The sequence below is a fragment of the Salvia splendens genome, chromosome 4 (genome assembly GCF_004379255.2).
Source record: "Salvia splendens isolate huo1 chromosome 4, SspV2, whole genome shotgun sequence".
Lineage (NCBI taxonomy): Eukaryota > Viridiplantae > Streptophyta > Magnoliopsida > Lamiales > Lamiaceae > Salvia > Salvia splendens.
This window is the reverse complement of record NC_056035.1, coordinates 40,746,405-40,762,340: the sequence shown is the minus strand read 5'-3', so window position 1 is coordinate 40,762,340 and position 15,936 is coordinate 40,746,405. Positions and strand designations below refer to the sequence as shown.

The 15,936-nt window shown below is 38.8% G+C and overlaps 1 protein-coding gene across 2 annotated transcripts; it reads left to right on the top strand.

Annotated features, from left to right (window-relative positions):
* The first annotated feature begins 3,706 nt into the window (after positions 1–3,706).
* Positions 3,707–8,079, top strand: LOC121800109 (probable LRR receptor-like serine/threonine-protein kinase At1g63430). Of its 2 annotated transcripts, XM_042199673.1 has the most exons (14): positions 3,707–4,158; positions 4,297–4,410; positions 4,583–4,721; positions 4,835–4,906; positions 4,995–5,138; positions 5,225–5,374; positions 5,748–5,864; positions 5,948–6,012; positions 6,096–6,353; positions 6,438–6,643; positions 6,725–6,857; positions 6,939–7,096; positions 7,169–7,384; positions 7,474–8,079. In XM_042199673.1, the coding sequence occupies exons 2-14, from the start codon at positions 4,338–4,340 to the stop codon at positions 7,714–7,716; spliced, it is 1,974 nt and encodes a 657-aa protein (XP_042055607.1). In that variant the 5' UTR covers positions 3,707–4,158; positions 4,297–4,337; the 3' UTR covers positions 7,717–8,079. The 2 variants fall into 2 exon arrangements, with proteins under 2 accessions (XP_042055607.1, XP_042055605.1); XM_042199671.1 differs by having other exon boundaries at positions 3,707–4,410.
* Positions 8,080–15,936: the final 7,857 nt, after the last annotated feature.

The window sequence follows — 15,936 nt, the reverse complement described above, 5'->3', positions numbered from 1 at the left end:
GTCACCTGACCTAAAGGGAGTTGAAAAAAATCAAGAAGCTCTACAAAAGGTGGGGGAAGAGGAAAACGAAGCCCGCATTCTAAGCAGGCTTCGTAAACGGTGGCATAACCCTCCGGCGGGTCGTTAGCCCTATGATCATCATCGGGAACCACCGCTTTCCCCCCAGGAAAAGAGTATTTTTCATGAAGGGATATCACAGTATCCTTACTCAAGATACTGTGAAAATACTCTACGGTCTTCTCCCCGGATTCTTTCCGGCTAGAAGACCCCTTACCCCCTTTTCCACCGCTACCAGACTCAGACGAAGAAGAAGCAGACATGGTCCTTACTCTTTGCAAAATCTGAGGAAATCTTTGAAAGCGGAAGGAAATTTTTCACGCAAAAGATAGAGAGTGCAGAAGAAGCCAATAGCAAAGGTGTTCAAAAGATGAAGAAAGGCGGTATTTATCAGATTTGGAAAAAATTTCAAATCATCGCACCGTTTCATATCCCACCTTTTCAGGATTCGACGGCCGGATTTTACTGTCGCATTTAATGCCGCATTTAATGCAGTCACGCGCAAGGCACGTCCCCTGACTTCAGCCTCCCCCGTACCCTTATCCAGAGTGCCGAAGTGACTCGCTTCGCCGAAGTGATTCACTTCGCTTTTCGGGGGGGGGTAGTGATGGAGTACTAAACAAGCCCAACAGCAGTGACGGCCCATCAACCCAAAGCCCAAGGAAGAGTATGAGTTCGGCATTACCAAAGAGTTCGGCCTCAGCCTACAGCTCGGTAAAAGCCAACCAATCAAGCTCTGCTCTCAAGTCGGCACCAAGCTCTCAGATCGGCAACCAAAGCAGTTCGGTCTCAGTATTCGACCGAACAAGGAGTTAGTGGACCCATGCAGGATTTCCACAACTTCCAACACACCCACTACCACGTGGTGTCAACTCAGGCCACGATCGTAGGCCATGACCTACACGACATCCACGACTTAGTGGTGATGCAAGCCACGATCTTAGTTCATTGTATAAATAGAACTTAGATCTGGTAGAAAAAGGTTAAGCTCTCTAGAGATAAAACACCATATAGCAAATAGCAAGTTTGTATTTGTAAGCTGTAGAAAACAGATCAAGCAATACAACTCTGCCCCCTTTTCTTCCCGTGGACGTAGATTTACCTCAGTAAATCGAACCACGTAAATCCATTGTGTGTTGATCTACATTTATTTTGTGCATTTACAAACATCAGAAATTCGAATGGGACAGCATAACAACCAAATCATAATTTTGGGAAGTAAGGTATGCTCCTTTATTTGAAGTATATGATGTTTACCACAATATGTACATAGAAAATAAGACTATGTGGAATTATGGACATAAGCATCATTCAATTAATTGGTTGGTCCAACCTTTTTTTAATGCATGTTTGGTGACATATATGTATATTTTTCTATGTGTTATAAAACTCAAGTTATATCATAGTAATAAATAACGACTTCATTTTCTAGTTCAGAGCAAATAATTAATTAGTAGCATAACGCTTTTAAAATATGATTGTAGCAAATTTCAATATTTAAGAATACTCTCTATATAAATTACAGGAGTCAAAAGAAAGTTTAATAATTGCAGCAAACTTCAAATTATAGGAGTCAAATAATTTGTATGAAACTTCAAAAGAAATTGAAAAAGTGTTGATAATGAAATATGAAGACAATAAATATTCCAATGAAGAAGGAGGCAAACATAAAAGGGTCAAAGAAAGGATCGAAAGTGCACATGCGAAGTGCTATTAAAGAAAGACTAAACCCACACCTTCAAACTTGACGTACCAAGAAAAGTCTAACTAATTGTTTTATTAATTTATTTCTAAATAATTATTGAATTGTATGGAATTATATGATGACATCCATCTTCAATCAAACCTCATAAAATGATACCCGACTTTGAGTATGGAATTGTATGAAGATTTTTATGAATAAATAAATAGAAATTTTATAAATTTGTGTATTAGTATTTATTATTAATGAGATGAAATAAGTTTTTGATGAAAATGAGACTATGGCCTAACTCATTTATTTTATTACTTTCACTTGAAACTTACCATCTCATTAGAATATATTCAAATTCAAAACGCTAAAAAAATAATTGTCTCAGAGTGTGACTGAGACATCATTCAACAATTGTATTGTCTGTAAATTTAAAATTAAATTAATGTATTCGTATTAAATTTTATTATCTTTAATTAAACCAATTAATACAGACATGTGGGACGGGGGGAGCGGCTGTATTTTTTCGTCATCTTTAACGAAATAAACATTGTTTATAGTATTATTATTATTAAAAAAAATACTAGTAGTATGTAATAAGAATGAAACGGAAATTAAAATATTCATAAACTTTTAATGCCAATAGTTACAAATCTAGAGACTAGATATCCGAGGGGATATAATAGCTAATTGGGTTTCTCGAAATTTATTGAAATTATATTATCTTAAAAGAAATGAGAATTACATACTATATTATCCATGAGCTTTACGACATTCATTTTTATAAAAACACGAATACGCATATGTAACAAAAGTATTAAATTAAATACTCCAGACAACTGATAATAGACTTAAGACAAAGATTGAAATCGAAATACTATATTTTATACATAAGTTTTTGGTGTGGACTTAAAGCTTATTTACCATAAGCTTTGCACCTAATTCATTAACAGCTAATTAGGTTGTTAACAGCTGTTTAAAAGTATACTACTTTTTCCTACCTATTAAAGTCTATTCACCCATTACTACAATTTTGATTAAGCGAAAAATCACCGTCACAAATAATTTTGCTAATTAAATTATTAGTACTGTTTTATGTCATGATTTTAAACAACAAATATATACCACCAAAATTACATGTTTTTGCATAATTATTATATGCATTAGTATAGCCCATATAGATATGACTCCAATATTTGATATACTACTACATATAGAATCTTTTCAATAAATGTTTTTTTTATCTAAAATATACGTATAATGTAATTAGTTGTGTACTACGCAATCTTAAATATAATATCAACATTCAAGAAATTAGTTTCAAATTATGGAAATTATATCTCCTTTGGGACAATTTATCTAACCCCCATCACATAATTCTATCTATTAATCAAATGATATAATAAATAAATAGCTGATCGGTAAATCAAAATATGAGATGGACATAACCACATAAAAGTATAATTTCTCATATTTGAATTCAATTTCATCAACTAGATTTAGGATTATGAATTCAATATGCTCTCTCATATTTGAATCCAAAATCAAAGTCCTCTATTATCTCAATAAAACAGAGAAAATTATTGTTTCAGAATTTCAAAGCGATCCCAGAGAGGAATTATTAGAATAATATTTCCTTCCTTCCCTACATGTTCCATTGTAACCAGATACTATATTTTAAGAAATTAGTGAAAAAAAGTTAGTACAATTATTAATTTTATTTCTATAGTTCTATATCATTAATTTTATTATAAAATATTAGTAAAATGAATTATTAGAATCTGATAGCTATTTATAAAATATAATAAAAATTTAAGTATTACATTTAATAAAGGTCGTCCATAAATGGAAAAATAAACAATGGAGTATAAAATTATGATCACATGCCACTTGAAAAAGAAGAAGAAAAATGCATGGATTATAAGAAAAAGAAAGAACAAAGGTAGGAGTGTGAAAGCAAGGGGTGTTCTTGAATCTTGATCCCATAATTACAATGATTAGCTTAAGCAAAAGCTAATTAATCACTAAACCCCTCTCCCATTTTTTCCTGCTTGTTCGTCTCTTTGTCCTCATCTTTCAGCATCAAACATAACTGAGAAATTCAAATTCATTCCATTTTAATGCCATTTTCTTTACTCCCAAAACCAAAATCACATAAAAACATTCTTCCTTTTTCCTGCTATAGCCTTGATTTTCTGTTCAATTTATCCATTTTCTTTCTCTCTCTGACACCAAACACCTCTCTTTGAATCCAAGTCTTCCTCATTTGTGGAAACTCCTCATTTTCCAGTAGCCTTTGCTTTCATCGGTAGTTACTGATTTTGATTCAAGATTTGCTGCCAAGCTTGCTATCTTTTAATCCCCCACATTCTCAGTGCAAAAAAAGACAGAATCTTGGCTTTCTTATTCTGGTTTTGTTTCTCTTTCTCTTCTTTCGTAAACCCACCTTCTTCATCTGCTTTTTAGCTTCACCCTTTTTAGTACTTTTTCCCCTTTTTCTTGAGTTTTATTTTTGTGGGTCACTTGATTTTGGTTGTTGTGTTGTTTAGATGAGTTCTTGAGTGTGGAGGGGCTGTGTGTGGTAAAAAAGATGATATCTTTACCTCTTTTGCTCGGTTTAGGACTCTTCTTCACAGATTGCTTCGCATTTCCCTCAAATGAAGGTAAATTTTCAGCTTCCAAGAGTTCACAGATCTTGATTTGTGATTGAGAATTACTCTTCTCAAGAAGTATGCTTGTGATTATCTCTCTAAGATCTTAAATTTTAAATCTTGTATATGAAGTACAGAGAGTTTAATCTTTAGTGACCAAAGAAAATTCTGGATTTTGTTATAGTTGAAGCTTTGACTGCTTTCAAGAGAGCTATATTTGAGGACCCTTTGCTGGTGCTGTCAAATTGGAACCCTCTTGTTTCAGATCCTTGCAATTGGTCCGGCGTTTATTGCTCGAACGCGGGAGACCACGTTGTAAAGATGTAAGATTTCGATTTCAGTATGTGTAATGCAATGAGCTATGATGTTTGGATATGCTACATTTCTTGAAAAAATGGATCTTTGATGGTATAGTTTGCTGGTTGTAATTGTGCAGTAATATATCTGATGCATCTATAAAAGGGTTTATTGCACCGGAGTTTCACAAGCTCTCTGCCTTGCAAGAGTTGTAAGCTTTCTATCCCATTAGGCCGTTAGTAGTTTTTCAACTGTGGCATGGCGATTGTGTTGAACGAGTCCCCTCTTGATTTTGACAGACTTTTGCATGGGAATTTGTTGATTGGTACCATACCTAAGGAGATTGGCCGGTTGACGAACCTCAGAGTGTTGGATTTGGGGTCGAACCAGCTGACAGGCTCAATCCCACACGAGATTGGTAACTTAACCGGCATCCAGAAAATGTGCGAGGAAATTAGTGTTGGATATGAAGTTGCATTGTGGATTTTGTATGATCTTTGTTGGTTTATATGTTTTTTCCTTTTTGCAGAAACCTTCAGTCCAATGTGTTAACTGGGAAATTGCCTTACGAACTCGGGACCCTAAGATACCTTGACGAGCTTCGGCTCGATAGAAACAAGCTTCTAGGAACTATCCCTGCTGCGAATGGCTCTGATTTTTCGCCTGTCAAGCATGGAATGTAAGTGGCGAGCTTTATCGATCCTCAAATATACTACAGCTTGTGCTTCATATCTGTAAGGGAGTCTGGACAGATCCCAATCACTGGTCTGTTTTTTCTAATGCTCGTCTATATCATTTGATTTGTAGCTTTTTGTCGAACGAAATATGTTTGCTATGTTGTCAAAGTCAATTTCTCCAATAAGAACTCCCTTCACAGTTGTGGATTTATAGATGTTGTATTTGGTTTAGCTAACGATACCAAGATTCTGTAGGTGTTTGCTTTTTGAATCGAAGTAAATGTTCGTTGTCAAATTTCTTAGGGCGTGAAAATGTCTGCACTGCATTTACTAGACTAGGAATAGTACTGCTCATAACTGGCATGCTTCGTTTAGGTATGCCTCGAATACCAGCCATTTGGGGTTTTGCGGAGCCTCCCAATTGAAAGTATTCGACTTATCACACAACTTCTTCGTTGGAAGCATTCCCGGTTGCTTGGACTACGTACCTAGGTACTTACTGTATATTTATATTGTATGTTTGATGTTTCATTACCATTATTTTGTTTTTAACATTCTTGTTTTTCGTATAATAGATCAAGTTTTCTTGGAAATTGCCTTCAAGATAAGGATCCCAAGCAGCGTCCTGCTGCGCAATGTGGTAAACCCTGTAGCTTTTGCACGTTGCTGAACTTATGTCATGATGATACGTGTATACCAATGAATCTTGAAATGCGGGTGCAGGTGCTGCTTCACCTAATAAAACTCACACGGGAGTCAACACGAAGCACAGGCCTGTCGAAGATCGGCCGTCTGGACATCAATCGAGGAGCTCAAAACCAGTGTGGATCTTGGTTCTTGAAATAGTGACGGGGTTCTTGATTGGTTCGCTCTTTGTTGTTGCTGTTTTAACCATCGCTCACAAGTGGAAGAGACGGCCTTCGATCATTATTCCGTGGAAGAAGTCTTCGAGCACAAAAGATTACATGACCATGTACATAGGTTCGTGTTTGTGTCAGCGTGCTTATTCGAACCTATTCAAAGCGATCATGAAAACAAATTCTTGGTTCTTGATTGCTCGTGCAGATTCTGAGGCGATGAAGGATGTCGTGAGATATAGCAGAGAAGAGCTCGAGTTAGCCTGTGAGGATTTCAGCAACATCATCGGTTCGTCTCCGGATAGCGTGGTGTACAAAGGCACTGTGAAAGGCGGCCCCGAGATTGCTGTGATATCTTTCTGTATCAAAGAAGATCAATGGACAGGTTATCTGGAGCTTTACTTTCAAAAAGAGGTATGCCTTTCTTGATACGTTTAAACGAGCATGTTCGATGATCTTGATATTTATCGACAACGAGCTGCTTTCATGGACCAGGTGGCTGACTTAGCTAGATTAAACCATGAAAACACCGGGAAACTGCTTGGCTATTGCAGAGAAAGCAGCCCGTTTACGAGGATGCTGGTGTTCGAGTATGCATCTAACGGGACACTTCACGAACACCTTCACTGTGAGTTCCGAGTTTCATATCTCGAATCTAGGAAACAGAGTCGTTTGCTTATAAATGAGCCTATGTGATTCGCTTTTGCAGATGGGGAAGGATGCCAGTTTTCTTGGACGCGGCGAATGAAAATTATCATCGGGATTGCTCGGGGGCTTAACTATCTGCACACGCAGCTCGACCCTCCGTTTACTATATCGGAGTTGAATTCTAGTTCCGTCTATCTGACCGACGACTTCTCCCCTAAGGTGAGGTTGCCTACTTACCTACTCGTGTTGTGCTGTGTAAATTACTAAGTCGTGTGATTGTGTTTCCCTCAGCTCGTTGATTTCGAATGCTGGAAGACGATCATCTCGAGATCAGAGAAGAGCTCAGGGACGATAAGCAACGAAGGAGCGGTTTGCATCCTTCCGAGCTCGATGGAGGGTCGTCATCTAGACGTGCAGGGAAACATCTACGCGTTCGGGATTCTCTTACTCGAGATTGTGAGTGGAAGGCCTCCGTATTGCAAAGAGAAAGGCTGCTTAGTCGACTGGGTGAGCGATCACGATTCACGACCGACTCTTTTATTTGTCGTAACACGTCTTGATTATATGAACACGGGTCTATTGCTTTTCGACTGCAGGCAAAAGAGTTCTTGGAAATCCCGGACGTGATGTCGTACGTAGTGGATCGCGAGCTGAAGCATTTCCGATACGAGGACCTCAAAGTGATATGCGAGGTGGTGAACCTGTGCATCCATCCTAACTCGAGCCGGAGGACGACCATGCGGGAGCTGTGCTCGACCTTGGAGAATGGGATCGACACATCCATATCGGCGGAGATGAAGTCGTCGTTGGCTTGGGCCGAGCTCGCACTCGGCTTGTGACGGGATCGTTCAACTAACACTGTACATGTGAAAAAAGATGGGTACCCGAATACTACTCGAATTCTAACCTTTGGTGGTCGTGGCGTGCGTGTGATGTGCAGTTGTAGGTTTCGAGATCCTCTGATGCGTATGTGAGTCGTCAGGGGATCCCTCGTGCAACGTGAAATCGTAGATTAGATTACGACGACGTCGGAAGATCTCATTCTTTGTGTATTTAAGGCCTCAAATGAAAAGTTGGTCTACTTGCGTTAAGACAGGAGATTTAGGTTTGATTATGGTCTAACATGTTATGATAATGATTTCTGTTACAAGATATATAGCCAACCTTAACTGAAATAAACTTGTTTAGCTTTTTAAGATTAACTTATTTTGAGATTATCTGTGATTAATTTTGAATATGGGATAAGGAGATTCATAAGTAAAGATTAATTAATTAATTTTGAATATGGGAAGAATGAGATTCACAAGTTAAAGATTAATCAGTTGTTAAAGATTAACTTATTTTGAGATTAATCAGTATGGGAGTACATATTTTGAGGCCGCCGCACTAGTTGCTACAGTCGCGCTGCGGTGATAATTTCAAGTCATTATGACATTGTGCAAATTTCAAGTTATTATGACACCGTGCAAATTTCAATGCCACCGGACTAGTTGCTACCGGTCGCGCTACGGTGATAATTTCAAGTTATTATGACACCGTGCAAATTTCAAGTCATCGTGCAAATTTCAATATAATCTCCTCTATTTTTATACTTTTTATTAACTCATGCATAACGTGTTAGTATCTGAACCACCAAATTTTTGCTTTAGATTGGAGTATTTAGGATTAAGGTTTAGCATAAATAAATTCCAAATTTATAAGACGTGTTAGGTCCGATGTACGATTCTATTTATGTGTACGCATTAATTCCGAACACAAATGAGCACCCTCCTTGATTTGGTGCCATGTGTCATCACCAACAATAAAAAAAAGATATATACTACTACAAATAAAGGAGTAGCAAACCCACTCACAATAGAAGCTCTTAAAAGAAAATTATAAATAAGATGTGTTTGCTTCCTTCAAAAAAAAACAGAAATAAATTAAACATTAAAATAAAACAAAAAAAGGACAGTGACCCAAACAAGGAGTAACTCTTATTACAGAATACATTTATTTCTTGACTAAGAGCATCCGCAGCGGTGGCGAAAGACGCCACCGCCGTCCGCGCCGTTGGCAAGGCGCAGGACCGCCGCCGCTGCAGCCGCGCCGCTGGCACGGCGCTGCTCGATGTATCGAGCACGTCCGTGCCAGCGGACGCACACGTGGCGCGCTCCCATTCGTCAACAGCATAGCCGTTGTGTTTAAACTTTTTTTATTTTTTTTTTTAAAAATCGGTATTTAATTATAAATAATGCTAAAAAATAAAAAAAAAATATTTTCCAAATCCCAAAAATATGGCCGTTTTTTTCCCGTTTTTTCTGAATTTTTTTGATTTTTTTTTATTTTTTTTTCCCCAAAATCATCTATAAATACACACATTCATCATCCATTTATCACATCAAATCATCTCTCATTCATCTCTCATTCATAATTCTCATACAAACTATCAACACATTCATCCCCCACTCAAAATCTCAAATGGATTTCACCCATATTATGGCGGAAGCGGAACGCGAAGAACAAGAATACTACGAACAACATCGTGCCGCTTACGAAGCATATGTCGCGGCGAATACCCCTGCTCCTCCTCCTCAACGAACCAGATCAAATCGACGGTACATCCATCGTGACCGGGAGGGAGCCCACGAAAGGCTCGTTGCCGACTACTTTGCCGACCAGCCGCGGTTTCCGGCAGATTACTTCAGGCGCCGTTTTCGCATGTCAAAGCGCTTGTTCATGCGAATTGTCAACACATTGTCCGCACGTGATGAATGGTGTAGCACCGGCGATCGACTTCACCATCAACGGAAATATATACCGCATGGGTTACTATCTCGCCGATGGTATCTACCCAAGATGGTCGACGTTCGTGAAGACGCTCCACAACCCGCACGACCCGAGACGGGTTCTTTTTGCGCAGCGTCAAGAGTCAGCGCGGAAAGATGTCGAAAGAGCCTTCGGGGTCCTTCAAGCTCGATTCAACATTGTGAAGGCCCCGGCTCGGCTGTGGTACGTGAATAATATCGCCGACATCATGTTCACGTGTATTATATTACACAACATGATTATAGCCGACGAAGGGCCGAGGGCGGCTAGCTTCTACGACGAGGACGAAGCCGGAAGCTCAACAGCGAGGTCTCCCCTACGCCGAGGCGAGCATACGACGGTTGGCCAGAGGATCGAGACAAGACACACAATGCGCGATACTCGAATCCACAATCAACTACAAGAAGACCTAATCAACCACATGTGGGCGAAATTCGGCAACGAGTAGTGTCATTTTTAATTTTTAGGATTTTAATTATGTAATTTTTAATTTTTAGGATTTTAATTATGTAATTTTTAATTTTTAGGATTTTAATTATGCAATGTTTAATTTTATTTGTCATTTGTAATATTTATTGTGGGTTTTAAATGAATTTTAATATTATGGAAATGTTTTTGTGTAATTGAATTTTATATTAATTGTGCTCGTCCTTGCGGAAGAGCACAGTTGTGGGTGTTGTGCTCTTGCCAGAGAGCAGGCATGAATAGTACCGCCCGGGCCCACAACCGTGCCGCTGGCAAGAGCACGGTTGTGGATGCTCTAACGCCCATATATGTAATAGGGAAGTCATAAAATTTGGCTTTTGTTTGATTATACTTATCTCAAGTAAAAAAAAAATTAGCTACCTATGTTTAATGTATTAAACGGAGTTTTGTTTATGTTTTTAATCAAATAACGTTTTTCTTTATGAATGGCTAAGATCATTTACGGTGACTCCCACGTATGATTTCTCATCTACCATTTCAAATATAATTTCAAAAAAAAGTTATCGTGGGATATAAATTGATACCAATTTCAAACTTCATATTTTTTCAGCTTATTTCTAATATTATAAAACCAACTAATATTTGTTCAAATTTCATTATCTTTTCGATAATTTAACGTAACCAGGAATATATATCCTTTGCGTCTGCAATTTGCAGATAAAACTATAAGAGATCAATTACCGAACCTTCCTAACTTTGGTTTGTTTTTGCCATTCTAGCTCTTTCCTCGAAATTCTTGCAAGCATGCATTTGTGAATATCATAAAAATTTTGTGTTAATCAATATATGTCCGTGTTAGTACAACATCGAAAGCGTGTAGTACTATTATTAATGAAACCTCTATATATATAGTCGACTATATATATATATACCATACACATTCATATTAAGTACAACTTATCCATACATTCCCTCTACTTATTTACATGCACCAAATAAATTCTATTTTCCCCTTAAATATTTCAACATAAACATAACATTAATTATAACAGTATGTAGAGTTGCCCACGGTTCATGAACCGACGGTTCCGGTTCGGAACCGCCGGTTCCGGTCCGGTCGATAGCGGAACCGGAACCGAACCGTGAGGCTATTTCACGGTTCCGGTTCCGGTTCGAAACCGCCGGTTTTCCGGCGGTTTTGGCGGTTCCGGTTTTCGAACCGGCGGTTTCGCCGGTTCTATTATTTTTTTTTTAAAATTTGAAATTTGGCTTTATACAATAAATCGGAACAAGACAATGCATAATTCAAGCACAAATAAGACGAATAAGGAGAAAATGAAATAAATTTTATTGATTTTGAGTTGTAACGGACAACGATACATTACAATTTACAATACAACAACATACAACAATATAATATAATTTACAAGTGTCGTCGCCTCGTGGGACTCGGAAGACAGAAGGTAAATAAAAAAAACATGAAATGGGGGGGGGGAAAGGAAAAATTGAAAAGGGCTTGGGATCAACTTAAACTTTCAAAGTTAAACTTTTCAAATTTAAGTTGAGTTGCCTACGTATCCACAATTTTATTGAGGAATCAAAGCCCACGTAGTTCTCTTACCTTAGGATCAACCCTTTTTTCTTGCAAAATGTTGCCCATTTTCTAAGCAAACACATATCAGCACGCCATATACACATTGCTGCATTTCTAATAGGGGCAATTTGATCTTCCAAAGCAATCAATGCATCTCGAACACACATAGTCAGAATATTATTCAAGCATGGAAAAAATTAGCACTAATAGATAGTTTGTTCTGATTTTTTCCATGCTAGATGCTTGAATAATGTTCTGACTATGTGTGTTCGAGATGCATTGATTGCTTTGGAAGATCAAATTGCCCCTATTAGAAATGCAGCAATGTGTATATGGCGTGCTGATATGTGTTTGCTTAGAAAATGGGCAACATTTTGCAAGAAAAAATGGTTGATTCCGAGAAGAATTGTACTTGAAGATCATTAAAATATATTCCCCATTTGATAAATATCTTCTTGGTGAAAAAGTGGATATCTTTGAGGCAGATGGTACTGGAACACAAATTTATATATGGAATCTGGATGAATGAGGATCAGATTATAGTTTAAAATGGGAAGCTGGGTTCATTGGCGGCCAGTTAACCCAGCTTCCCATTTTAAACTATAATCTGATCCCCATTCATCCAGATTTCATATATAAATTTGTGTTCCAGTACCATCTGCCCCAAAGATATCCACTTTTTCACCAATAAGATACTTATCAAATGGGGAATATATTTTAATGATCTTCAAGTACAACTTAGCCGCAACAACGATACATTACAATTACAAATAAAAAAACATGAAATGGGGGGGGGGAAATAATTGAAAAGGGCTTGAGCTCAACTTAAACTTTCGAAGTTAAACTTTTCAAATTTAAGTTGAGGTGCCTACGTATCCACAATTTTATTGAGGAATCAAAGCCCACGTAGTTCTCTTACCTTGCTTACCTTTTTGGTCGGCTGTGCTCGCCGTTCACTGCCCCCCGTCGACTCATTGCTAATGTTGAGTGCTCTCGCTTCTGACCTCGTCATCGCCATCGGAAGAAAATTCTTCACCATCACTCTCTACACGGAAGTCGAAATCCGGCTCTTGTGCTCTCATGTCCGCCTTTGCCCAATCGTCAAGTAACATAGTGGCTTCCATGTTCTTGGCGGAGAGATTGCTCCTTTTGTCGTCTAGGACACAACCGCCGACACTAAAAGCTTATTCAACGGCGACGGTGGAAGCGGGAACGGCGAATATCTCCTTAGCCATGATGGAGAGTATCGGAAACTCTTTGTCATGTGTTCCCCACCAATTAAGGACGTCAATTTGTTGAGTAGGAGGACCTGCATCTTGAAAAATAGAGCGCGAATCCAAATATATATCTAATTCACTAGTCGCTCTAGTCCTATTGGTTGTAGTACCGTATAGATCTTGCAATTGTGATACTACGTCGGGATCGATCATGATATTGGTAAAATCCCCTCCACCAAAATCAAATGTAGACGGACTAGGAGGAGCACGTACCTGGTGAGCGGTGTTATACCGCATTTCATATTCCGCGTAGAGAGAACGAAGTGCACTATCTAACCTTAGTTTGATTTCATCAACATCCGGAATACTTAGTTCGAAGCATTCTCCTCTTGTCAAGCCCATTTCGCGGAGTTGAGAAAAATCCAAAGCGTGCAAACAACCATAGTACATGTCTAAAATTTTATAAACACCATGCAACTTCCACTTTGGATCCAAGCATTTTGCAATAAAAAATACATTTGGAATACGTGAAAAATATTTTAACCATTTTTCAACCATTTAAAACAAAATAGCCTTCAACTCAATGAATTGAGTATTTTTCACACAAGTTTTAAAACCAATTGCCACATACATGCAATGCTCCAAAACGCGCACAGAAGTAGGATAATAAACACCGGATAACTCAACAGTGGCATTTTTGAAAGCGCGGAATAATCGAAATAAATCCATGCTGTGGTCCCAACAAGCGGGTATCAAAATCAAATCAGAAGGAACATGAGGACAACTTCTAAAAAAATCACATAAATACTCAATGTGGTTCAAAGTCGACTCCAACATATCATATGTCGAGTTCTAACGAGTTGAAACATCCAAACGAAAGTTGGTGTACTTGCATTGCTTACTATGACAATATCTCTTCCAAGCTCTACCAATAGGAGCTTTGTTATGAATCAACTTCACAACAGTTCTAATAGGATCAACATACTTTTGCCACAAATCGATAGCATCTTGAACACACAAATTCAAAATATGGGCAATACATCGCACATGAAAATATTTTCCATCAATAACAGGAGAACATGCACTGATTAGTTCATCTATGCTAGCAGTGTTAGCGCTAGCATTGTCAAAACCAATTGAAAAAATTTTATTGATCAATTGAAATTCATTCAAAACTTGAATGATCAATTGAGCAATTGCTTGTGCAGTGTGTGGTGCGGGAAATTCCCGAAATGCAATCAAACGTTTGTTTAAAGTCCAACTGTGATCAACGAAATGCACAGTGATGCCCATATATGAATTTTTACAAAAACAATCAGTCCACACATCAGAACAAATAGAAACTTTATGCCCTAAGTTAATAATAAACGTACCTAATTGCTCCTTCTTTTCCATGCATTGTCGAACAACGGCCCGAGTCATTGAAGTTCGACTCAATTTTCTTGCAGCGGCATTATAAACTTGCCGCATACTCGACTCAAAAGCATCGTTATCAAAAGCATTGAATGGAAAATGTTTCATAACGGCAAATCTAGACATCACATTAAGAGCATTTTTGTGATCATATTTCAAAAGAGTATTGCTACACGTACCTGATGTTTGGGATGAACCCGTCCCACTCCCGGTCCCGACTCCATGTTGAAAGTTGAGTTGAGTTTGGGTTGGAGCGATACCAAACTCGACCGGATGCGCTTTCTCCATGTGACGGGTAAATGTACCGTATCCTCCACCCCTTCGGAATGTGTATACGTTTTCGCAATAGTTGCAATACACATTATAAGTGTTAGGATCGTTACTATCTTGTACCTTCTTGAAATGTTTCACCATGATGTTTGAGGTTAAAGACCTTTCAGCTGGTCTAGGAGGTTGAGGAGGTTGTCCACGACCACGACTACCACGCCGACTCCTTGGTGGTGGTGGGGGTGGCATTTCTTGAACCTCTTCTACCTCCTCCCCCTCCTCCTCGTCGTCATCATCATCATCGTCTTCATCAACATTCACAGGGGTTGGACTTTGTTGGGAATAGGCACCGCGACTGGGAGCACCACTACCGGTACCAATATAAGCATCGCCTTGGTATTGAGAGCGAGAGAGAGCAATAGCATGTGCCACATCTTGCTCTTCTCGAGCCTACAAAATAATATTTGTATTGTAAATACAAAATAAAATTATGAACAATAATGTAATGTAATTCAAAATTAATTAAATTAGTAGATAATAAATATTAACCTGCCACTCATCCATGTTCATTTGAGAAATTTCATCAATAACGGATCTCCGAGATGGCCTCTTGGCCTTTCCCTTTCCCTTATCACCACGACCTTCTCGGGATGAAGACATATTGCTATGTAGAAATGTAGAAATATGGAATAATATTTTTTTTTGTTTTAGCAATTGAGAAAGGAAGACAACTTATAGAACTACGGGAACAAGTATAAGTGTATAACAATGCGTAATAAGAGTAGCACTTGCGTAATTAAATGGAAGCACAATGAATAGCACAAATGAGAAATTGGAGACAATGAGAGAGAATTGGGAGATTGAAGAGAGAAACTCTTATTCACACAAGAGTGAGGTGAATGTAAATGAGGATAGATGGGGGTATTTATAGATAAAAATGGGGGGAAATGGAGTGTTAATTTTCGGCAAAACCGGCGGTTTTTGGCGGAAAACCGCCGGAACCGCCGGTTTTTGGCGGAAAACCGCCGGAACCGCCGGTTTCCGGGCAAAACCGCCGGTTTCCGGGACAAAACCGCCGGTTCGGTCAACGAAACCGTCTGCAAAAGCTGCGTCATGTCGCCTCGTTTCTCGCGCCGCATCCGGAACCCCCTGAACCGGCGGTTAACCGCCGGTTTTCACGGTTAACCGCCGGTTCACGACCCAAAAACCGCCGGAACCGGCCGGTTTTTCGGCTGAAAAGCTGCCGCCGGTCTGCCCCATCCACATGCCTTGATATACGCGCCCGAACCGGTGGTTCGGCCGGTTAACCGCCGGTTCTGAACCGTCCGGAACCG